Source organism: Balaenoptera physalus (genome assembly GCF_965194825.1).
Source record: "Balaenoptera physalus genome assembly, chromosome: 8".
Classification (NCBI taxonomy): Eukaryota; Metazoa; Chordata; class Mammalia; order Artiodactyla; family Balaenopteridae; genus Balaenoptera; species Balaenoptera physalus.
In genome coordinates, this window is record NC_138887.1 from 54,455,689 (window position 1) to 54,480,451 (window position 24,763).

The 24,763-nt window shown below is 35.3% G+C and overlaps 1 protein-coding gene across 3 annotated transcripts in view; it reads left to right on the plus strand.

Moving 5' to 3' along the window:
- CRPPA (CDP-L-ribitol pyrophosphorylase A) overlaps positions 1-24,763 on the plus strand; it is a 400,424-nt gene that overhangs the window by 127,756 nt on the left and 247,905 nt on the right. For all 3 annotated transcript variants that reach the window (XM_082472756.1, XM_082472757.1, XM_082472758.1), the window contains exon 6: positions 17,172-17,269. In XM_082472756.1, the coding sequence (XP_082328882.1) occupies positions 17,172-17,269 (98 nt within the window). The remainder of the gene's footprint in view (positions 1-17,171; positions 17,270-24,763) is intronic.

The following is a 24,763-nucleotide window of genomic DNA, read 5'->3' on the forward strand; positions in this document are numbered from 1 at the left end:
AGAGAGAAATGATGCACTGCTTATAAAGGAACGATAATTTGAATGACTATAAATTTCTCATTAGAAAACATGGGAACCAGAAGAAAGTAGAATACGATTTTTAAAGTGCTAAAAATGAATATTATTAACTCAGTATTCTATATCCAGCAAAAAAAAAAAAGAAAAATTACCCTTCAGGAATAAAGATAAAATAAAAACAATTTCAGGTAAAGGAAAAAAAAGATAATTTTGTTGCCAAAAGATGTACTCTAAAAGAATATCTCAACAGAGCCTTTCATACAAAGGAGATGATGCCAGAAGGAATCTAGGAACATCAGGAATTAAGCAAGAGCAACAGAATCAATAAATAGAATAGACTCACATAATTCTCTTTACATTTTTAAACTATTTATAGGTTGAAAGCAAAGGTAATATTTTCTGATGAGTTTTTCTATGTGTGAGACAGCTGCAATGTTGTAGATAACTAAGTGCAACATAAAAGCAGTAAGGTAAAGGGGCCTATAATACCATGGTTAGGTTTCTACATTTTACTTGCTGTGGTAAAATATTTCACGTAGACTCTAAAAGGTTAAATATGAATATTGAAATCCCTAGAGCAAACACTGAAAAAAACTATACAAAGAGATTCGATCAGAAACACAAGAGATAAAACCAAATACTAAAAACAAGTTTAAACCAGAAGAGAAAGGAGAAATAGAGGAACACAAAACAAAGGGAGAAAACAAAAATATAAATAGTAAAATAGATGACCTAAATCCAAATATATCAGTAATTTCATTAAATGTCAGTGGTTTCTGCACACCAACTAAAAGATAAAGATTTTAGGATGGATATTAAGATTCGACCCAACTGTATGCTGCCTACAAGAGTTTACTTCCAACATATTGTTTTAAAGGTAGGTTACAAGTAAATAAAAGTAAAAGCACATACCATGTATTCACGAATCAAAAGAAAACTGGATGACTATATTAAGATGAAAGTAATAAAAAAGTACTTTACATAATAAAAGGATAAATTCACCAGAAAGACATAATTCTAAATGTGTATCCATTTAACTGCAGAGCTTCAAAATATACTTAGCGTGAACTGACCAAAATGAAGGGAAAAATAGACAAATCAACAATTATAGCTGGAAACTGCAATATTTCTCTAAGTATTTGCTGGAATCAATAGAATATCAACAAGGATATAGAAAGAGTAAAGGGTACCACCAACTAACTTGATCTAATTTACACAAAACTTTCCACCCAGCAGTAGAAGAATAAACATTCCTTTCAAGTGCACCGAGAACATTCTCCAAGACAGAATGTACCCTGGGTAATTAAACATATTAACAAACTTAGAGGAATTGAAAGCATGCAAAGTATGTTCTCTGACAATAATAGAAACAAACTAGAAATCGATAATAGGTAAAAGGAAAACCTTCAAGCGCTTGGAAAATAAACATTAAATCATCTGTGTCCAAGAGAAAGTCTCAAGATAAATTAGAGAATGTTTTGAACTTCAGTAAAATGACGTCACACTTTGTAGAATGCTGCTAAAACAGTACCTAAATGCTTATATTAGAAATGAAGAAAGGTCTTGAATCAGTGATCTGAGTTGCTGTGTTAAGGAACTAGAAATAGAGGAGCAATGCAAACCCAAAGCAAGCAGTAGCAAGGAAATGATAAAGAGCAGAAATTAATGAAGTTGAAAACAAAATGTCAGAGACAAAAACCCTAAAGCTGGTTACCTGAAAGGATTAATAACACTAATAAACCTATCATGAGACTGCAAAAAGAAAGGAAGACACAACTGGAAATGTTACACAGTTGTCGGTGGCAATGAAAATGGTACAGCTACACTGAAATGCTGTTGACAGTTCTTATAGCGAGAAAAACACATTTACTGTATGATCCAGCATCCCATTCCAATGCATTTACCCTAGAGAAAGGAAAACTTACTTTCACACAGGAAACTGTATGTAACTGTTTATAGCAGTTCTGTTCATAATCATCAGAAGCATGGAACAATCCACGTATCCTTCAGCGGATGAATTGGTGAACTGGTACATCTATACAATGGAATGCAACTCAAATGAAAATATATGAATTGTCCATATACAAAATAACTTAATCTCAGAGGAATCATACTGAATGATCTCAAAAGGTTTGAGATCTCAACTGATCTCAAAAGGTTATGTTTTGAATGATTCATATGATTTAAAAATTTTTTAATTTTATTTTAGGGCATAGTTGAGTAACAATGTTGTGTTAGTTTCAGGTGTACAGCAGAGTGATTCAGTTATACATATACATGTATATATTCTTTTTCAAATTATTTTCCCATTTAGGTTATTACAGAATATTGAGCAGAGTTCCATGTGCTATACAGTAGGTCCTTGTTGGTTATCTGTTTTATTTTGTCTTTTTATTTTTTATATTTTTTTATTATTTAAATTAAAAAAATTATTTTATGTTGCAGTATAGTTGACTAGCAATGATAGTCTTGGAGAGACAGAAATGTAGTAACAAGGAATAGATCAGAGGTTGCTTAGGCTAAGGAGCTGGGGAGGGGGTGAGTACAAAAAGATGGCATGAAGGATAGAACTGCTTTGTATTATGACTGTGGTGGTCATTACACAAATCCGTAATGTTACAATCATGGAAATGACCACCATATACACGGAAAGGTAATTTTACTGAATGTTAATAGAGGTTAAGTGTATCTTTATAAGGCCCTGATGGGCAGCAATTCTATGATGCCATCTCTATTTCAGAGAAGTTATACAGAGTAAAAATGGAAGTTTCAATCAATGAAATACAGTAATTAAGTACTGAAAGTTTGCCAGTTATTTCATTAAAAGCTACAAAAGAAGATTTCATATTCGCCCCAGAGTGATGTCATTTGCTCTTACAGTCTATTATGCCTTAACGTTTGGGAAAGGGGAATGCCAGAGCCCGTGGAGAATTCTCTTTACTCCATGAACCTGTGAGACTGTCGTTTGACGTGTATTACTCCAATAAAAAAAGGTGGGGAAACTCCTGGGTAAGGTGCTGAATTGGGGAAGTATCTTATATTCTTTACTGATTCTGTCAGCATGTGGAGTGGTTGAGGGCCTTCACTCCAGACCGGGTTGCCCGGTTTGAACCCTGGCTCCTGAGTTTACTGGCTGTATAATCCCAGGTGAGTCATCTGTATCATCATCTCTAATGAGGCCATGATGATTTTGCCGGCTAGATTTTGGTTAGAATTTAATATATGCTTATCATAACACAGAATAATAATAATAATTAATTGTCAGTCACTCAGTGAGCAGTAATCCAGTGGTTTGGCCGAGTTACTCTGGGCCTCAATTGTTTTTTACTTTAAAGGAGGCTAATATCTTCTAACTATTATTTAGTAATATTGCATTGATTCATTAGAATTTAAAGGACTCCCTAAGATATTTTGAGCTCTTAAAGCTTAGAGCCTTATAAATAAAAATACCATTGCTCTTATTTTTTCATGTTATTGGTAGTTTTCCTCTAAGTTAAATTTTAAAAAGTTTACTGATTGCTTTAATAGCATGTTACAGACCTTTTTGTATCCTTATGTGCTATACTGAAGACCTAATTTTGTCCCTTGATCATACATAAAGGTACTTTCTGAATGAATAGAAGTACAGATGAAAAGACTGGTGTACTTTCAGGTAATTTTTTTTTTTAATTCATAAAACTTTTTATTGTCAAATAACCCACAGATACCGAAATCTAAAACTAATTTGTAGCTTAAAGAATAATGCACATGTCTGCATAACATCACCCAGATCATGAAGAGAACTTTGCCACGTACCTCAGAAGCCCTTTCCTGTATTTTGTAGTAGCTAACCAGATTTTATAGCAATCTCCTCCTCATATTTCTTTTGAACTTTATCACTCAAATGTGCATCCCTCAACACTGCAGTTTGGTTGTGATAATTTTTTTAAACGACATTTAAAATCTCAACCTACAGGTTCCTTATCCCTTTATTTTGCTTGCATTTTGTCTTTTGCTGAATTTAGGCCATGTAACTTGTAGCTTTTCTTCTCTTTTTTTGATGGGTGCATATTTATGCATGGTACAGTTCTTTACGTTTTTCTGTCATCTACAAAGTCATAGCTGGATCTACAAGCTTGGTCAGATTTAGTTTCATCTTTTTTCTCAAGACTAGAGATGGTGTGAGTTTTTTGTTAGGAGACACCTAATGCCTGGTTACATAATTTTGTGATGATAGCAGCCATTGATACTCAATGCCTGTATTGTTAAGAGGTTTTGTGGGTGACTCAGAATCATGATATATATATTTGAATTCTATTAATTAGTTTTCAGGTATTGAGGTATTTTCATAAATAAACTTTACTCATCTACTATTTACTTACCCAGTGGTACAGTTTATATGACAAAAATAAATGCTTGATTATTTTTCTTTATCAGTTTTCAAGCGAAAGAATCATCATTCTCTAAAGTTACCAATTATTTTGTGTGTGTGTTTCATAAAGATGAAATACTTCATAAGTTCATAATGGTACTTCCAATTCAGTATTAAGTTGTATCTTATTTCCCGTACATTGAGAATCATGGTTCTCAAAGCTATAGGGAATAATAGAATATTTTGTAAATGTTCGTTCGTTTTATTCAACAGTGCACACCCTAGGTCTCTAAGTGTCAATATTAATGCTATAAACCAATGTTATTTCCATAAAAGTTTAAACAATTTTTCCTACATATACTGTCCCCATTTACTCTCCTACTCCATTTTTTTGTTTACACTGTATGTTTTCAGGTTGTATAGCTGTTATACACTGTCCTGTTTTAACTTTAGCTCTTATTTAGTCGCAGTTCTGCTAGTAACTCTGTTTTATGCTATTCATCGATAATTTTGTTCACGTATCTCTAGACTTTGGTTATCCGAAGCTTGAGCTCTGGTACATTTCTTAGGAAAGTTTCCTGGGAAACTGTTTACTTAATTCACATTGATAACTGCTTGTGCTTTACACTTGAAAGTTAGTTTTGTGGAATGTAAAATCTTTGGCTCATATATTTTCCCTGGCGTAACTTAAATATGTTCCTCTATTTTTCTTACGTAAAGTCCTAAAGATTATCTCATTTTTATTCTGTTATCTGTTTCTTTCTTTTTGTCTATGTGCCCAAAGGAATGATTATTTTTTTAAGTCTAGTAATTTTGCTAGAAAATGTCTGGTATTGATTTTTATTGGTAAATATTTGCAGGTATTGATATGTGATGTACTTGTGTGTGTGTATGGGTGTTTCTGTGTAATTTTTAGTAGTCTCTTTTTTCTTTATAGATTTCTATTATGTTTATGTTAGATCATCTTTACCTAACTTTAATATTTATTACTTTATATTGAATGTTTATTTAAAAAATTTTTTTACCTTTTTCTCTTAAAGTATTATTTGTTAGTTTTATACGTGTGTCACTTCTAGTATAGTCTTCATTTCTTAAATGATCTTTTCTTCTATTTTGAGCTCTTTTCTGAGTTCTGCAACCTAATTTGAGTTTTTAAAATTCCAAATCAAATGGTTGTTTCATGTGTTGTTTCATTAGCTCAATGGTTTTTAGCTTGTTTTGAAGTAGATTACAGTTTTGATTGGTTTGATGGGCACATCTTTCTGGCATGTTGTCATTATTTTTAAAGGTGTTATTCTGCTCCTTATTGTCTTTTTGCTTATAATAATTTTGTGTGGGGTTTGGCTTTGATATTTTTCCATTATTCATTTGGATGTGAAGTTAATTTTCTTGAATTTGAAGAGGAAGACAGTTTTGACGATAGCTCAAAGATCTCCCTCTTTTGTTGCCTTCTTGTGGTGTCCACAAATGTGGAAGCACAATTCTAATATTTTTCTGGCTCTGTTCTCCTATCACACTTTCAGGTGGATCTTCTCTTTCTTTTGACTTTGGCTGCATTGGGTCTTCATTGCTGCGTGCAGGCTTTCTCTACTTGCAGCGAGCAGGAGCTACTCTTCATTGTGGTGTGTGGGCTTCTCATTGTGGTGGCTTCTCTTGTTGCAGAGCACGGGCTCTAGGTGCGCGGGCTTCAGTAGTTGTGGCACAGGGGCTCAGTTGCTCCACGGCATGTGGGATCTTCCCAGACCAGGGCTCAAACCCGTGTTCCCTGCATTGGCAGGCGGATTCTTAACCACTGCGCCACCAGGGAAGCCCGTCCTGTGTAATTTTGATTCCACTTCCAAGTTCTCTTTTAGTTGGACCCTATGCTGAAGGTGGTGTGTCAATTTTCACAGTATGTACACTTTTCCTTCAGACCTAACCAAGTTCTCTTGTATTAACCCCACAAAAAGTTATTTTCGTGGGTAAAACTCCTCCAGTTAGGGCTGCTCTTCTTAAATTTTCAGTGACTATCTGTTGGCAAACTTTAAGGTTCTTCTGTTAACCAATCTGTCAGACACCCTGTTTTACTGATCCCTCTATTTGTTCCCAGATAGAGTCCAGTATTTCAGGTCTTGCATCATTGTTGTTGGTTTGTTTTCATTTGACTGCATCATGAGTGTTATGATGAAACCTTTGTATCTAAGTTTATTGAAAATGTTGTCCCTGAGTTTTTGATTTTGCTATTCAATTTTGTTTCTATATGGGGCTTCTTAGAAATAAAAAAGTGTTCCTTTGCTGTCAGTGCCACTTTTCAAGAATTCCCTTTTTTTTCTCTCTTAAATGAATAATTTTTAGTGTTGGTATTGAGCAGAATACTGCAAATGAATTGAGATGTTTCTTTCAAGAAAATTCTCTTAATCATAGGTCACCTTCATGTGCATAATTAAATATTTTCTACTTCTTTCCATATGGAAACTAGTAAATGTATGTATATCTATATATTCTTAAATGGAAGAGAAAATAATGTGTGTGTACGTAGTAAAGTGAATATGATTCTTAAATGTTAAGTCTACAAAACTTGGAGTTACGTTGTATTGAAGGCATTTTTTTAAGGCTGACCTTATTTTTTACTTTTTATTCTAGAAAACAGAGATTTAAGATAAGTATTTTAGCCTGGCTATTTCCAAGTTAGGAATGTTTTTATATTTAAAGTTATTTGTTTTGAAGCAAAATTGTTGCATTTTTAAATTTCCTTTCTCTGAAGTTAGATTCTCCTGATATAATTTCCTGATCTCTTTCTAGATATCTAGTTACTTCCTTATATTCACAAATTTGTTTTGCATCCTCTTCTAGAAAATGAGATATGAGATATAGTCTTTTATTCAACAATGCTAATTTTTATTCAACAAATTTTAGATAAGAGAATTTGTATATTAGTTCATAACAGAGTACAAAAACTGGGTGGCCTAAACAACAGAAGTTTATTTTCTCACAATTCTGGAGGCTGGAAGTCTAAGATCATGATTTTGTCAGGGTTGGATTTTTCTGATGCTTTTCTGCTTGACTTGTGGATGGCCGTCTTCTACCTGTGTCTTCACAGAGTCTTCCCTCTGTGCATGTCTGTGTGTACATTTCTTCTTTTCATAAAGACACCAGTCATGTTGGATTAGAGCTCACCCTAATGTCTTCATTTTAACTTGATTGGCTCTTAAAGTGCCTATCTCCAAATACAGCCACATTCTCAGAGACTGGGGTTTAGAACTCCAACATACACATTTTGAGGGGGACACAGTTCACACCCTAACAGTGTTTTAGTTATGCTTGTAGCACAGAGATGGAAACTAATCAATGTTCAATACCTTCTTGGTGCCCTGTGCTAAAACCTGGGGATAATGTTGGGAAATTATAAGTTACAGAGTTAGGAGTTTGTGATTTTGTGGGAGAGAAAGTGAAATAGATAATATAATCCAATGTAAAAACTATAATGAAAGTAAAATAAAAATGTAGAACAGTATGAGAGGGAAAAATATCATTTAGTATGCTAACTTCACATGGACTTGAGTTAGAAAGCTTAAAGTTCACAATTCATGGCAGTATGACCTTGGGCAACTTAGTGGCTTTATAGCCTCACTTAACTCATCTGTAAAATGGGGAGAATAATTTCTCTCCTTGGTTGTTGTGATGATTAAATGAAATAATGTATAAAAGTATCTGCCATAGTAAACAGCCAAAGCAATATTAGCAATAATTATAGAATGTCATGAGTACTAAATAATCAGAATGAATGCACTGACAACCAGAATGATTGCTGGCTGTAAGGAACTGATATGGCTCTGTTGGTGTGTACTATCTGACCATCTACTTTGCCAATAGACTTACTAGGGTCACAGTGCATGTGGATTTCTTTCCACTTCTGAAACTACACTGAGGGGCCTTTTCCCATGAACACTAAAATTCAGCAATGCATTGATTACCTGGATATAAGGAGAATCCTAGTTGTGTGGTTATACGTGTTTGAGAGAGATATCATTATGTATCAGAACTGGGGGTTTGGAGATGGGGGGGTACTGTAGTTTCACAAAATTCTTCCTGGTGGTTCTGTTCCTCCCTCCATTTTTCTTCTCCTCTCACCAAAATACATCTAAAACATTTGCCTAGAGTTACTAATGCAGATGATGCTTGATGTAGTCCTTATTGGAGAATTAGACAAGGAAATGTAATGGCACTGCAGGCGGGGGGATCATGAACATTATTGCAAAGATCATGATGTGTCCAGGGAATTGTAGGTGGTATTATTTGGTGGCTGAAGAATGAGGTGTAAAGCCCAACGTGTTGTGGGTGATTATATGTTGCCCTGTATAAAATATATGGAGGTGGGAATCCTCTGGTCAGGACTTTAGAATTATGAGTTATCTGTTGAAGAGTGCTTAAAATTTTTTTGCCAGTGAATTAGTTAGAGTTCTCCAGAGAAACACAACAGATGAGATATATACACACACAATAAGGAATTGGCTTACATGATTACAGATTATTAAGACTGACAAGTCCAAAATCTACAAAGCCAATGTCCCAGTTCAAGTCCAAAGGCCGGCAGACTACTGTAGAATCAGGAAGAGCCATGTTTCAGTTTGAAGGCTGTTATACAGGAGAATCATCTCTTACTTGGGGGGAGGGTCAACGTTTTCTTTTATTCAGATCTTAAAATGATTGGATGAGGCCCACGCACATTAGAGCAATCTGCTTTACTTAGTTTACAGATATAAATGTTAAACTCATCTAAAAATACCATGACAAATACCCAAATTATGTTTGGGCAAATATCTGGGCACCCTGTGTCCCAGGCAAGTTGACATACAAAATTAATCATTATAGCCAGTAAAGTAAAATCAAGTTGCACGTTATTTATTTTTGGCATTATTATTAATTATTGGCAATCATACATATTCTTTGACCATTTAGAAGTTGTCATGCATGGGGATGAGGTATTAACTGAAAATTTTGAGCTTATTAATTAATGCTTACAGCTTTTAATTCTAACCTGTCGATTTCCAAGTTATGTTCCAGTTTGAATTTTATGTTGTCACTATGAGAGCTGTGCGACACTAGATGTGATATATAAATGAAGTTATTCAGTGTAAATCAGAGTACTTGTTAAAAATGATTTTGAGGGGAGGGATGTACCCTAGTGGTTTAGATATCAAAATATTTCATCATGTGACACAGGTGCCTTTTAGAAAGATTTTTTAAAAGCTGTTTAAAAGAGAGGGTAGTATGAAAACTAAAACTCAGAGAATAATATTAGTCATCAAGTTGACTGGTCAGGTATGATTTAAAATTAATTTCAATGTTTTTCCAATTTATCCTTAGGTCTTTTTTGGGGTGAGAACAAAGAGTAGATTCTTGTTTTAGAGTGTTTATGATTCCAGGAAGTGAAATGACTTTATGGTTTTTCCCCAGTGCTATTGTTTTTATTTTAAACTCTAAATGTTTCTAAGAAGTGCTTTATTAATAGTTAGAACAGCAGATCAAGAATTCTAAAGACTTCTTTTTTCTTTTGATTTCATCATTAACCTCAAGGAAGTTGTTAAATACTTTGTTTGCATTGAGAAATAATAAGGATTAATCATATTAATGATTGGAAAGTGTTTTGTGTTTCATGAAGAAAGTGAATTTTAAATAATGTGCCTTTTTTCCCGTCTTCGTGAGTTGGGGGATACTAGAATAACTGTGGAAGAGAGGAGGTTCAATTTATTTGAGCCCTGTTCCTACAGCTTACATTCTTTCCCATTTTGGCCTTCCATCTGCATGGTACAAGTACAGTTATGGCAGATGCCTGTTTTTGATGAAGATCTTAAGTACATCAACATTTTCAGTTAAGCCTGTCAGTGCATGTTTGTGGAATCATTAATAGAAATCATGTAAGATGTTTCAGCCTAGGTCTAGTGGACAAACTAAAGATATGAACGATTAGAGCTAGAAGGTATCCATTTTAGCTTCAGAGGATTTAAGTGATGAAAACGGGACTATTGATTACTCAAGATGTGTATTCCATTACTATATAAAACTACTGCATATTTGGTGAAACTTTGAAACTTGAAAAGCAGTGGGACAACGTTGATAGGGATTGTTTATCAAACTCTGAAATGTTAAGACCACAAGGCACCATTTGGAATTAGAGATGGGTTGTATTTTGGTAAGATAAAAGGAATCTTAACTTATATTCATAATGAATGTATATGACCATGATAGCATTTATTCTGTGAATATTTATTGGGGATATACTTGTACAAAGCATTCTGCATAACTTTACACATATTAATTCATACAATCTTCATTAATCCTCATGTAGTATCTTTTATTATTCCCATGTCTCCTGTTTTTCTTTTAGATACTTATAAACTCCTTATAGAAAATTTGGCTTTACATAGTAATTGTTAGTCTCTCATCTCGTTTCATACATGTAAAATGCTGTCAAAGTATGAATATACTATTTTCAGATACAGAATTTGTATAAGATTTTGAAAAACTGCATTTACCTCAATAATTTAACAAATATTGGATACCCAAGAAGTGCCTCATACTTATAATTGAAATATAAACATTGCATTTTATTCTTATAATATTGCCTTTAAAATATTGGGCACGAAATGGCTAAATTGTAAACTCCAGTGAGCCATGCAGATCAGAGTAGGAGTTGAGTGGGTTGGGGTTTCTTTAAAAATTTCACACTGAAATATCAAAGGGAAATGAGTAACCCAACACATTTTTTTTCTCCCTAAATTCGTCATCCTTCAGTTGCCACAATATGGAGATGAGAGAAAACTACAAAATTATCCCCGAATTATCCCCAAATTATTATACTCAAAAAGACTTACACCATTTTGATGGGATTAATCAGCTATCGTAGGTAATTTTTATGTTTTTTTTAAGATAGAGAAACCTTTTATAAACCTCACATTATAGAAAATCAGTGCAGTGAGTAAGCAGAGGTTTTCAACCTGGCTGAACATTAGAATCACTTTTGGAGCTTCAGAAAGTACAGGCGAGAATTTTGTTGGGTGAGTTATAAGCATATGTATTTTAAAAAAATAAAGGCAAAACAAAAAGATACTGAGAGTTGATTCTTAAGTGCAGCCATGTTTGAGAACCAGTTGAACCTAGTTTAGACTTTAAATGACCGTAGCCGGATAGAAAATTTATCATTGTTGGTGCTAAATGATATTGATATGGACTGTAGACACTATTAGAAAGTGGCCAGTCTGGCACAGACTTCCATGTGGAATACAAGTAACTGGGAATTGCAAGAAGTCAGCAGACAATACAGAAACCAACATGATAAAAGATTGACTTTGTTCATTATTGTTACATTGTCTTGAATCTAGGTCTTTAATTATGTTTTGCTCAGTTGATCTTTAATGAACAGAATTAATTTTTTAATAAATTTATCCAGCTTTATTGAGATATAATTGATGTAAAACATTTTAAGTTGTACAGTATGATGGTTTGTTACATGCATATATTGTGAAATGATTATCACAAATAAGGTTAGGTAACAGATCCATCACCTCACGTAATTAAAACTTTAGAGAGATGAATTTTAAAGTCTTCTATTTATGTGTGTGTATGTGTGTGTATATAAATCTATTTTTAATTGTATCTTATTTGTTTCTTGGGGGGGTTAGAATATTTTTTTATTTTAGTATACTTTTAAACTTCAAAGATGCAAGAATAGTACATATAACTTCCATCTGTCTTTTACCCAGATCACCAGTTCACTGATTTTTTACATTTTGCCCCATTTGCTCTATCATTTCTTTATGTGTGAGCTCATTATCATTTCTTCTTGTGTATGCTCATGCTGTCTTTTGCTCTTTCTCTCTCTCTCTAGCTTTCTCCTCTCTATCTTATAGAATTGTGAGATATTCAGTGGGTGTTTTAATCTGTTAAATTTATGGCAACTTCTTGCACAATAGCAGACTAATAAAGACAATAAAATTAATAATCCATGAGTCAAATGAGAAATCACAGCGGAAACTAGAAGTGTATAAAGTGAGAAAAAAAATGAATGAAATCTTTTAAATTGAAAATGAAATAATTTAAACTGAAAAATATCACAATATTTGATGTGTAAATAAAGCTGTAATTAGAGGAAAATTTAGAGCCTTAAATGTTGACCCTTGAACAACATGGGGTTTGGAACCTGACCCTCCTTACAGTGTAAAATTTGTGGATAACTTTACAGTTGGCCTTCTGTGTCCACAGTTTTGCATCTGTAGATTTAACCAGTCACACTCATGTAGTACTGTACTATGTACGTATTGAAAAAAACAGGTGTAAGTGGACTCTCGCAGTTCGAACCTGTATTGTTCAAGGGTTGACTGTATTAGAATAAAGGAAAAGCACAAAAGCCCACTATTTTTTTCTTTTGTAAGAAATTAGAAAAGAACAGTGAACTAAATCTATAGATAGTAGAATGAAGAAGATATTGAAGAAAATAGTAAACATTCATGAGTTAGAAGACAAGCATAAGAGAGAATCAACACAACTTTTCTTTGAAAATGTTAATAAAATTGATAAAACCTTGGCAAAAGTGATCATGAAAAATATTGAAGGCTCAAATAATTATTATCAGAAATGAAAAAAGAGCATCAGTGATGATCCTATAGACATTGCAATGAGATGTGAGCAACTTTGTTCATCAGCTTGGGCTGCCATAATGAAATACCATAGACTGGCTGGCTTAAACAACAGGAATTTATTTCTCACAGTTCTGGAAGTTGGGAATTCCAAGATAAAGGTGCTAGCTGATTCATTTTCCAGATAAGGGCTCTCTTCAGGGCTTGAAGACAGCTACCTGCTTGCTGAATCCTCACATGGATGTGAGAGGAAGGTCTGGTGTCTTTTCCTCTTTTTATAAGGGCACTAATCCCATCACGTGGACTTCACCCTATGAGATGATCTTCACTTCACGATCTCATCTAAACCTAATTACCTCCCAAGGACTCTACTTCCTAATACCATCACATAGGGGGGTTAAAGCTTCAACATGAATTTTGGGGGAACAGAAACATTCAGTCCAAAGCTTTATGCTAATAGACTTAAATTTAGGTTAAATGAACACATTCATAGGCAAATACAACTAGGAAAAGTTGTTCATCCATTTAAGATATTGAATCTAATTAAAACTGCTACCACAAAGACAGAAAGCTTTTACCAGTGAATTTTACAAAACGATTGAAAAGAAGAAATAACACCAGTCATACACATTTCTTCAGAAAATAGAAAAAGAGAGAACTTTCCAACCCACTACATGAAGGCAGTGTAGATGTTTAATAAACCTCTGACGAGGACCTTATAAGAGTAAAATTACAGGCTAATTTTTATCATGAACATAGAAGCAAAATTCTAAAAGTTGCATTATCAGATTAAAAAATTATGATCTGGAAAAAAGGAATTAAAATTTTGTTCACAATTGACATGTTTGTATATATAAAAAATCTGAAATAACTTGTAAACCCTTAGAATTTATAAGTGAATTTAGCAGTTACTAAATGCAAAGACTGTATAGACATCTTAAGATATTTTTGTACATCAACAAGTAGAAAATGCAACTAAAGATATAATTTACAATAGCATCAATAATGTTTCTTAGAAATTTAACAAAAATTGCAAAAAGACTCTACACTGGAGACTATAAAACACTGAGAAAAATTAAGGAAGATCTCAATAAACAGAGGAATATATTATGTTTATAATTGAAAGGCTTGCGATTTTAAAGATGTCATTTTTGTCCAAAAAGCAGGTGAGGGACTTCCCTGGCGGTCCAGTGGTTAGGACTCCGCGCTTCCACTGCAGGGGGCCCCCGTTCCATCTCTTCATAGGGGAACTAAGATCCCTCAAGCAAAGATTCCCAAACAAAAAGCTATTTAGAACAGCTGACACATGGCAAAAAATTAATGCCAAATTGATTTTGAGTTACTTAATTTTATTTATACAGTTGATCTTTGGACAACATGGGTGTTAGAGGCACTGACCCTCACAAAATTGAAAATCCACATATAATTTTTAGTCAGCCCTCCCTATCTGTGGGTTTAACCAACTGAGGATCATACAGCACTGTACTATTTCCTATTGAAAAAAATCTGTGTATAAGTGGACACTTTGCAGTTCAAACCCATGTTCAAGGGCTAACTGTATCTCAGTTTTGGAGGGGGATAATGTCAGTTTTAATTTATTGTTGATTTACATTTGATAGAGCTTGGAATTCTATAAAGGATATATGATGAAACAAGGAAGGGAAATCTGCATATGTTGTGTTTTGTTTTAAAAACTATTGTTTATGCATTATTTTATAAATTAGTCAGAATTATTGTGGTGCCATCATATTATATATGTAGTAAATTACTTACACATTAAGTTTTTTATTATAATGTTTTTGGTGTGTGTGAAAGAAGCATTTGGAAATGTAACTGGATTTTTGCTAGGACATTACAAAGTCCAAATTTCTCCAAATATTTAAGAGAATACAATACATACATTTGAATTAACTTGGTTTTCAAAAGCTACTGCTCATACTATAGTTACATCTAAAGCTTTCAGGACACTCTAGGTATTCAGGAAAGCATGGGACCTTCATGTTCTGGCTTCACTGAGTATACCACTTCATAGCTCACTGCTAAATCATTCCATGACTTTTTGAGTACTTATCTTGTCTCTTGTCACAATAAGTTTATGCTTGTACTCCTTCTACCCCAATACATTAAATTTTTAAAAAATCTTGTTTCTCTTAATCACTTTCAAGCCCCTTGGCTCTACTAAGCAAAGTTTACCTTTCAAGAGTGAGCGCCTAGCTCATTTTAGCATAAAGATTTACTTAATCTTGTCAACCAATTTACCTTTCTAATCACAGTGATGTTCCATAGCACTTAATATCTGTACCATCCATTTGTGTTCTTAATTATATTTAATTTTATTAGGCTTGTGTAACTTAAAATTATAGGCATTTTCAAGTTGGTAGGAACCTTACTGATGGGTGAACACAGTCCTAAAAGTGAAATGATGAAAAATGATAAAAAATGAAATGATTTTAAGATAATATAATTGTAGCAGATCTGTATCCAGCAGAGAAGTGTCCTCTTAATCCATTTGAATTACTACGCTTATATTAGTTTTCTTGAATTTGTAGAGTATAAAAGAGTGAAGACCGTTTCACATTCTTTTACAGAAATTATTGTAAGGTAGGAGGCATGATAGAAAAGGCAGAAGCTTTGGGAAGACCTGGATTTAAGTACCTTGTGAGTAAAAACAGGAACTATAATACATAGCTTATAATACATATTTATTTTGAGGCATTAAATAGGATAATAACTATGAAGCATTAGGACCTCTCATATGAAAATGCTTGATGTTCAATTCATGTCAGATGTCTTTTTCCTTTCATTTTAGTGCCATAGAATAGCTGTGTGTTCGTAAGCTTAATTTCTTTGGATTTGAATTCTTTTTCTTCTACTCATAACCCTGTGATCTTGGGCAAGTTACTTTGTTTCTCTGAAGTCGTTTCCTGAATCTGTCACATAGATTCACAATAATATTGTTTGCAGGGTCATCATGAGAAATGGTGTGAATATCGGGTTTGGCTCTTGGAACATATACTATTATTGCTAAGTGGGAGGTAGGTAGTAACAGGAATACCATTAACTGGTGACGTTATTATTTTAAATGTTTTGGACTTCCCTGGTGGTCCAGTGGTTAAGACTCCATGCCTCCACACTTCCAATGCAGGGACGTGGGTTTGATCCGTGGTTGGGAAACTAAGATCCCACATGCCGCGTGGCGAGCCCAAACAAACCAAACCAAACCAAAACAAAACAAAAATATCTCTTAGAATTAATAAAACAGCTATGATTTATTGAAAAAGAAAAAAAAGTTTGGTCCGCCCCAGCTTTTTTTGGAAGAATCATTAACTATTGCTAGAACAGTGTTTCTAAAGAGCCTGTTATGTGGAGTTGCCTGTGTAAGAAGCAGCTAGGTCATAAGTTAAACTAACTTTTGGTTTGGGACTCCTATTTAAAATTAGGCTTTTGAAAAAATCCATGACATAATACCATGAAATGTGTTCTTAACTGGCAGCAATATAGCCATTTCGTAGTATTTTAGATCTGTTTACTGTAAAGGAGGACTGCACATATTTGGGGAGAGTGCATCCAGGGTTTACAAAGGTGAATATCACTATGTCATACAGCTTGTGATTTTAAATTATATCATCTCAAGCCTTCCAAATTTGAAGAAAATCTATTTTTGGCTATTTTCATTTGTTGTGATAATAGTTAAACAGGCAGGAATTTAATTGAATTGACTGGAATGGCAAGGAAAATGCTGTGCGTAGCCAGGGCACCAGGTGGCACAGTGAGCTGTACGCAGGAGACATCTTATGGCCTAACCAGAGGATCTGCCTGGGAGATGGGATTCCATCAGATTCTGGGAGATTTCTTGTAAATGTGGAAGGATTGAATTCTTGAGCCAAGTAGCTGTCACCTGCAGTTACTCTCTTCAGATATATCCAAAGATCTCTTATTTCTGTTGCTTACATGATGTCCTGTTTACCCACCCACAAAACGTTAAATACATAGATTTACTGGCTTGGATGGTCAGTTGAGTCCAGGACATCTCTGTGCAGTCCAAGTCACTCCACTTGGCCCAAAGGCCACACCTCCCTATTCTTGTTCAATAGTTATGAACAGCGGGTTAGTATAGGTTTCAGCATACTAGGCCTTTGTTCCATATTCTGTTTGAAACTTAAAATTTTTTTTCTTTTTTATCTCAGAAAGAATTTCACAACAAATTTGTGTAGTTATGGACACAAAAGAAGATGAAGAACATGTAGGTCATCGTCTTGAAGAAATGCTAAAAAATGAATTAAATGTAAGTATTCAAAGATCCAGTTTGATAACATACATTTGATTGCCACAGATTTTTATCGTACAAAGATGCTTTCCTTGAGAAGGCATAAAAGTACTTTCAAGCTAATTTTCTTATTTTGCTGTAATGAAATCCTCTGTTTTGCCATCACTTTTGACTTGAAATACAATTCGTTCCCCTTCTCCACTCCTCTTCTGGATTTCCTCCCCACCTTCATTCTCCGAGTTCTATTTCTCCTTTAAAATTCAGCGTCAGTGTGACTTCTTTAGAAAGCCACCCCCCGCCCTGGTGCACATGAGCCCCTGCGTGAGGTTGACACTTGTCTTGAGAGCCACGGTGCCCAGCACATGCTAGGTGCTTACTAAAGTTTGTTGAATACAGGAAGAAAAGAAAGAGATTAAGAAGAGAGAGGAAGAAAAGAGAGAAACAGATATGCAAAAGATAGGATAATTATGATATTGAAGAAGTGAATGGATGTTTCTTGCCCCCCCCTCCCTTTTTTGAACTGATCAATGTCCAAGTCAACCTCATATTTAATATTAGGGTTAAGGAAATGCAAGAAGTAGCTGTGAGTGTGAGGAGGTGTATAGGAATTATTTACTACTTTTACCCCTAAGGACATCCATTATTTTTATGACAGTTTTGTGCTTTGAAATGTTTTGCTTGCCAAGCTGATTTTATTGTTTTCATCAGTTTCCTTGTTTTCATTAAAATGTGTAACTGCCTGGGTTTACGATCAACATGTCATGGCTTTTTAACAACATACATAATTCCAGTTGAAAGCGAAAGGAAAAGGTTTATTTTAGTAAGCTAGTTCTATCATGATAGCACAGTCAGCAAAGAGAACAGGCTCTGGTATCAGATTGCCAGTGCTCAGATGTCTGTTTTATTGCCTAATTTCCTTATCTTAAATTGAAAATGTTAATAACAACTGCACTGTAAAGTTGTTGGGACAACTGAACTTTAAAAATGTATTTCAATGTGCTTAGAAAAGCATCTGCCATACCGTAAGTTTTCAATGAATATGAGCTATAAGAGACTTAACAATGACATCTATTGTTAACATCTCATCAGGTGAGATGAAGGTGTGACATTATTAAGTAGTAGATACTACGAGTTCCCAAATTTCAGTCCTGTATTAAATACATGAACTGTTAAATACATAGATTCCTGGAATGTGTAAATATTTAGTGAATCATCTGGGATAAGTTCTGGAATTTCAGTTTTTAACAAGCTCCCCATGGTCGTTTTGATGACAGTCAGTGCTAAATTCTACCAGTAGCGTTTGGAGCAACAATCTAAAGCTGGAAAGAAATGGCAGCCACCTCAACTGTCTCTTGGGTGTAAAGGTTATACTACAATCTTCTTTTCCAAGTTGCCTTTATTCGTAGACTTTCTGAGTATTCCTCCTCTGTTGCTGGAATTTTTAGCACCTTGTTCTTTGCTTTCTATCTCAAATCCACCTGTTAAGAATCTGTTCCTAAGTTCTGTGCCCTAATTTCTCTGCTGCCTCCTGCAGGATATTTAAGTGTAGATAACTTCCCATTGTCTGACCTCGTGAGGCAACGTTTTGCCTGAAAAATTGTCTTCTACTCTTGGATAATTTCGTTCATGCTTTATCCATTCAGTGCAGAAGCCAATAAGATGGAACCCTGAAAGAGTGTTACTGGGACTTTGGCTATCAACCCTAGGTTTAGAGAGCTGGGTTCTACACTCTTGTTGAACACCCAACTGATGCATCCTGTGTGACTCATTCCTTGGTCTTCCCAGTGTTAGATTCTACAAAGAGTCCTTTTTGTTACAATTATTATGACAGTCTCTTTTTGTTGCTGCTTTTCCTGTATGTGTTTGGTAATTATTGATCTAAAACAAATAGACTGCCAGGTATCTCTTCAGCAAAGATAGGTTTCTTCAGGATAAACAGACAATTGAAATTTGGGGTCTGCAACCATGACAAGCCACATGCAAGTCCCCGCATAGCAAGGGAGGGACACTTTTATAGAAGGAGCAAGGAAGTTGGGAGGGCTAGAGTACATAGACAGCCCATGGTTTCTATTTGCTGAGTCCTCGCCAGGAGAGAAGAGGACCGTTTCTTCTTGTTGGGCTCAGCTGTAGTTGCAGGGTGTGAGGGCTCCCCCTTCTGGTCTCCCAGCTCTGTTTTAAGAGAGAAATTTGTTTATTCATTGTTTTGTGTGGTTTTTTCTAATTTTTATTAGAGTATAGTTGATTTACCATGTTGTGTTACTTTCTGCTGTACAGCAAAGCGAATCAGTTATACATATACATATATCCACTCTTTTTTAGGTTCTTTTCCCATATAGGCCATTACAGAGTATTGAGGAGAGTTCCCTGTGCTATACAATAGGTCCTTACTAGTTATCTATTTTATATATAGTAGTGTATATATGTCGATCCCAGTCTCCCAATTTATCCCTCCCCCCCTTTCCTCCTTGGTAACTATAAGTTTGTTTTCTGCATCTGTGACTCTATTTCTGTTTTGTAAATAAGTTCATTTGTACCATTTTTTAAGATTCCACATATAAGCGATATCATATGATATTTGTCTTTCTCTGTCTGACGTACTTCACTCAGTATGACAATCTTGAGGTCCATCCACGTCGCTGCAAATGGCATTATTTCATTCTTTTTTATGGCTGAGTAGTATTCCATTATATATGTATATACCACATCTTTTTATTTTTAATTTTTTATTTATTTATTATTTATGGCTGTGTTGGGTCTTCGTTTCTGTGCGAGGGCTTTCTCTAGTTGTGGCAAGCGGGGGCCACTCTTCATCGCGGTGCGCGGGCCTCTCACTGTCGCAGCTTCTCTTGTTGCAGAGCACAGGCTCCAGATGCGCAGGCTCAGTAATTGTGGCTCACGGGCCCAGCTGCTCCGTGGCATGTGGGATCCTCCCAGACCAGGGCTCGAACCCGTGTCCCCTGCATTGGCAGGCAGATTCTCAACCACTGCGCCACCAGGGAAGCCCTACCACATCTTTTTAATCCATTCATCTGTTGATGGACATTTAGGTTGCTTTTGTGTCCTGGCTGTTGTATGTAGTGCTGCAGTGATACATTGGGTCCATGTATGTTTTCAAATCATTGTTTAAATAATGATATGATGTGGAATTTAGGGATACACACAATGGTGTGTAACTGGCGCTCTGTGATTTTTTTTTCAGTGCCTTCACTTCTCAGGTCCTGTCCTTCTCATTTCCAGTGTCCGTTGTTTTCAGTGCACTTCATCTACCTACCTGTTGGGCCCAGTCTGGATATAGCCATCATCTTAACTGTGCTGAAAAATAAATACTAAGGCTATTTCTTAACTTCTGACCACAATATTTTACCTTTCCTTATCTTATACTAAATTACTCTCACTGCACATATTTAAATTTTATAGGAAACTCTAATCCCACTGTCTTCTCTCTTTCAGCTACCTTTTGTTTCACACTTTACTTAGATACCATGATCCATCACTTCAGTGGATCATGGATCTCTTACCAATAACTTTAATTCCCTTGTCCTTCTATTAAACCCAGTTAGTAAAACCTCATTCATGTTATCAGTCTAACTTTTCACTTCTCTGAGCCTATATTCAGTCTTAACACTGCTGGAGAAAAGTATACAACAGTGTAGATTATTGTACTTTAAAAATACTGGTCTTCATTCTTCACTGGGCCCTGAATGTTGTAAAGCAAGCGTACCGTGATTCCACTGTGAGCTCCCCATTCTCCTCAGTGGATATTTTAAACCTTTTCCTCTCTCCTTAAATGTCTAACCCAGGTTTCTTAACCTTGGCACTATTGGCATTTTGGACTAGATATTGTGAGGGACTGTCCTGTGCCTTGGACACTGTTTAGCAGCATCCCAGTCTTCCACCCACTAGATGACAGTATTTTACCCCCTAGTTGTAGCAAACAAAATGTCTCCAGACATTGCTAAATGTTGCCTGGAGGGGGGACAAAATCATCCTCTGGTTGAGAACCACTGGTCTAACCCCACCATTTTCACCTCCACTCTTAAATATGGTCTTATTTCTAACTTCAGAGTATAATTATATACTCCAATATGGGAACATTCCTATCTTCCAAGCACCAAACCTTCAAAGAATCTTGCATCTGTAGCTATCTTCTCACTGAGACTATTTCCTCTCCTGAGGTCTGGTTCTCTTCCCCCCTTCCCCCTCCCCCATTAACAGATACATGTTCCTTCCATTAAAACAAAAACAAAGAAACAGTTCTAAACCCAAGGTTACCCTGGAGCCAAACTTCTTTAAAATAATTTATCTTCTCATTCCTCAGTTCACTGCATTTTGACTTCTGCCCCACCCTTCCGTAGGAACCGCTCTCGGTGAAGTCCTCAGTGACCTTCCTATGGGAAATCCACAAGACATTTATCAGTCCTTACCTTATTTATTGCACCACTTGACTCTCTTGTCTGATACTATTTTTTCTAGAAGGAGTCTTATCCAGTGGATTCTGTAACATCTTGTTTTTCTTTTATCCTTTTTCATTTTTGGCTGCTGCTTCTAAGTTTCTTCTGCAGGATTCAAGATTCTATTGATGATTTTTAGATTTTTGTACATAGGTAATTGGACTTCTTTAAAAAAAAAATGCTGATGGCTTCACATAGCCTTCATTTGCTAGGGACACAAAATATTCTCTAGCCCTGTGTTTAATTATTCATTTTCCTGCATTTCAGATCTGTATATTCAGTCAGAGGTCCCTTAAATGTCGATGATGTCGATGATATTTCACATTCACAAATTCTTTTTCCAGCCAGTCCTTCTCCATCTGCTAAGGTTTCAGTCTCTGAAAATGCATATCATTTCCTCATTCTCTAAACCTCGTATAAAGTTGGACTCATTCTCTATCTCACTCCCAAAGCAAATCAAGTTCCAAAACATTTGAATTCTACCTCTCATTATCCTTCATACGTGTCCTTTTATCTTCATTACCACTGTCCTAGGCACCCCAACTGTTGTCTGGATTATTGCAACAGCCTGTTAACTGACCTCCAGCCTTCAATCTTGCCCCTCTCAGATTTATTCTTTATGGGGCTGTTTGAATGATTGTTCTAAATTGTTTATCATGTTATTCCCCATTCAAATCTGTTTCTTGGTTTTCCACTGCTTCTAAATTAATATAAAAATTCCTTGCTATGTCTCATAAGATCTCTCACATGACTAATACTACTAATAAAAATAACAAAAACAACAATAATAACAGCCAACGATTTTCAGCACTTATTTTATGCTAGGTACTATAGCAAATGCTCTTAACAACCTTTTGAAATGGGTACTGTTAATGTTTTTTGTCCAGATGAAAGAACTGAGGCATAGAGGGGATGTTTAAATGGTTCTTGTTAACATTGTTGTGAAGGGGCAGAACAGGGACATGGATATGAACTTGGATTCATGTAACACCAAAATCTGTCTTCTTAACTGGCACCCTTGCCAAACAGCCCTGCACTCTCTAACTAACTGTGCACTCTTCAGGCCAGCTCTACTTTTTGCAGCTTCTCAAATGTGATAGTACTTTCTTACCTCCAGGGCCTTCACCCACGATGTCATTTTCCCCAGGGAGCTTTTCCTGTTTGTTTTTCCCCTGAGGTCTGGTTTATGTACCCTTCTATTGTGTTTTGTGAGAGGCTATACAGCCCCATGTGAGGTCTTCGCAAAGCATGATGCAGTCTTGATAAAAGGGGGACATTTATTGAATGTTGAATAAATAAATAAATGAATGGATAAATGATCACAACTTCTTATTACTAAGTTGGACATTGTATTATATATTGTGCTGTGCTTGCTGCATAACAAGTTACCCCCAAATTTAGTGACCTTAAGTAACAAACATCTACTGTCTCAGTTTCTGTGGGTTAAGAATCTAGGCACAGCTTAGCCAGGTTCCTTTGACTCAAGGTCTTTCATTTGATTACAGTCAAGCTGTCTGTCCTCTATAGGCTGTCCTCTACAGTCTAATCTGAAGACTTGATGTGGAAGTAGATTCTGCTCTCAAACTTACGTGGTTGTTGGCAGGTCTCAATCCCTTGCCATGTAGGCTTCTCCACAGGGCTGCCTCACCACATGACACTCAGGATTGAAGGCCCAGTACTTTTGTAACCTAATCTTAGAAGTGACATTCCATCATTTCTTTTGTATTCGGTTCATTCGAAGCAAGTCTGTATGTCCAACATACACTCAAGAGGAGGGAATTATACAAGGGAATACTGTATTGTGAATACTGGGAAGTGTGGGTATCATTGGGGGGTGTGTTTTAGAGATTGATTATCACAAACTGTTACTATCTCAAAATAAATCTTCTAAGTTGTAAAAAGAAAACACCCACTAACATGGCCATCCAAGTTTCCTGTGGCATGTGAGGCAGTACTCTATATAGACCTGAGTCGTCTATGAACATCAGAAATTTGCTTTATTGTACCTAAAATTTCCTCATCAAGATCATCATCCATCTCAACTGTAATTCCCTAGTCAAATGAGCGGAGACACAGTCTATTTTATATGGATTCTAGGCCGTAGTAATTGAGTCTACCAGAAATTCTGTATAAAAAACTCCAGAGATGATCAGAAAATTCTGAATAGTTTTGGAATCAACAACGGACAAGAGGCGCTAACTAGCCAAAACCAACAGCCTGAGGACATACTCTCACCAAGGAATGAATATAATCTCCTGAATTAAATGTCATTCTATCCAATATAAACCAACCAAGAAAAGAATTAATGACTACTTTGTTTAGATTTTTATGTTGATCAGTCCATAGTATAGCCGTAGGTAACCTGTTGTATAATCTGATGAAACATACTGAGTATAACATGAATTTTAGAAGAAATGAGTCTAATGAAGGTAGAACTTGTAAAATGGAACTTTGTGTGTCCTGTTAACTTACTCAGACAATCTTGGTTGACCTTCAGAGGAGATGTCATTCATTTCTGCTAAACCTGCCCTGGCTTCTAAATTTGCCTAAAAACTATTAAACCACACAAGGACTTATCAGGATGTTTTCTCTCGTAAACAGTCACAAGACTAACAATTATGGAGTGCCTTCCATTTGCCAGAGAGAATATTATGTACCTTAATCCTTTAAAATAAACCTATGACTTTCCCTCTCATTTTACAAATAGAAATAGGGAAACCTTATGGCTTAATACTTTGTCTAAGATTATATAACTAATTGAATGTAGGTGCTGCTTGATTCATTATGATTTCTACTACTGAATATTTTTCTAAGAAACGGTGAAATAAAAGAATTTTAAGTTTGACAGAAGGATTATATCTAAGGTCAGAAAGAAGTCTCCTTGTAAAAGAAATCACCAGTTTTCTATAATTTTCTCTCCCTTTATAAGGGCACATTTATCTTATGGCATTTTTCAGCCCATAACTTAGAGACAAACGCAAAATGCCACATATTCTAATATTTTTACCTCCAGAGCTTTTGTCTCGTTTTGCAAAGGACATATAAAAAGGATGAAGTCACC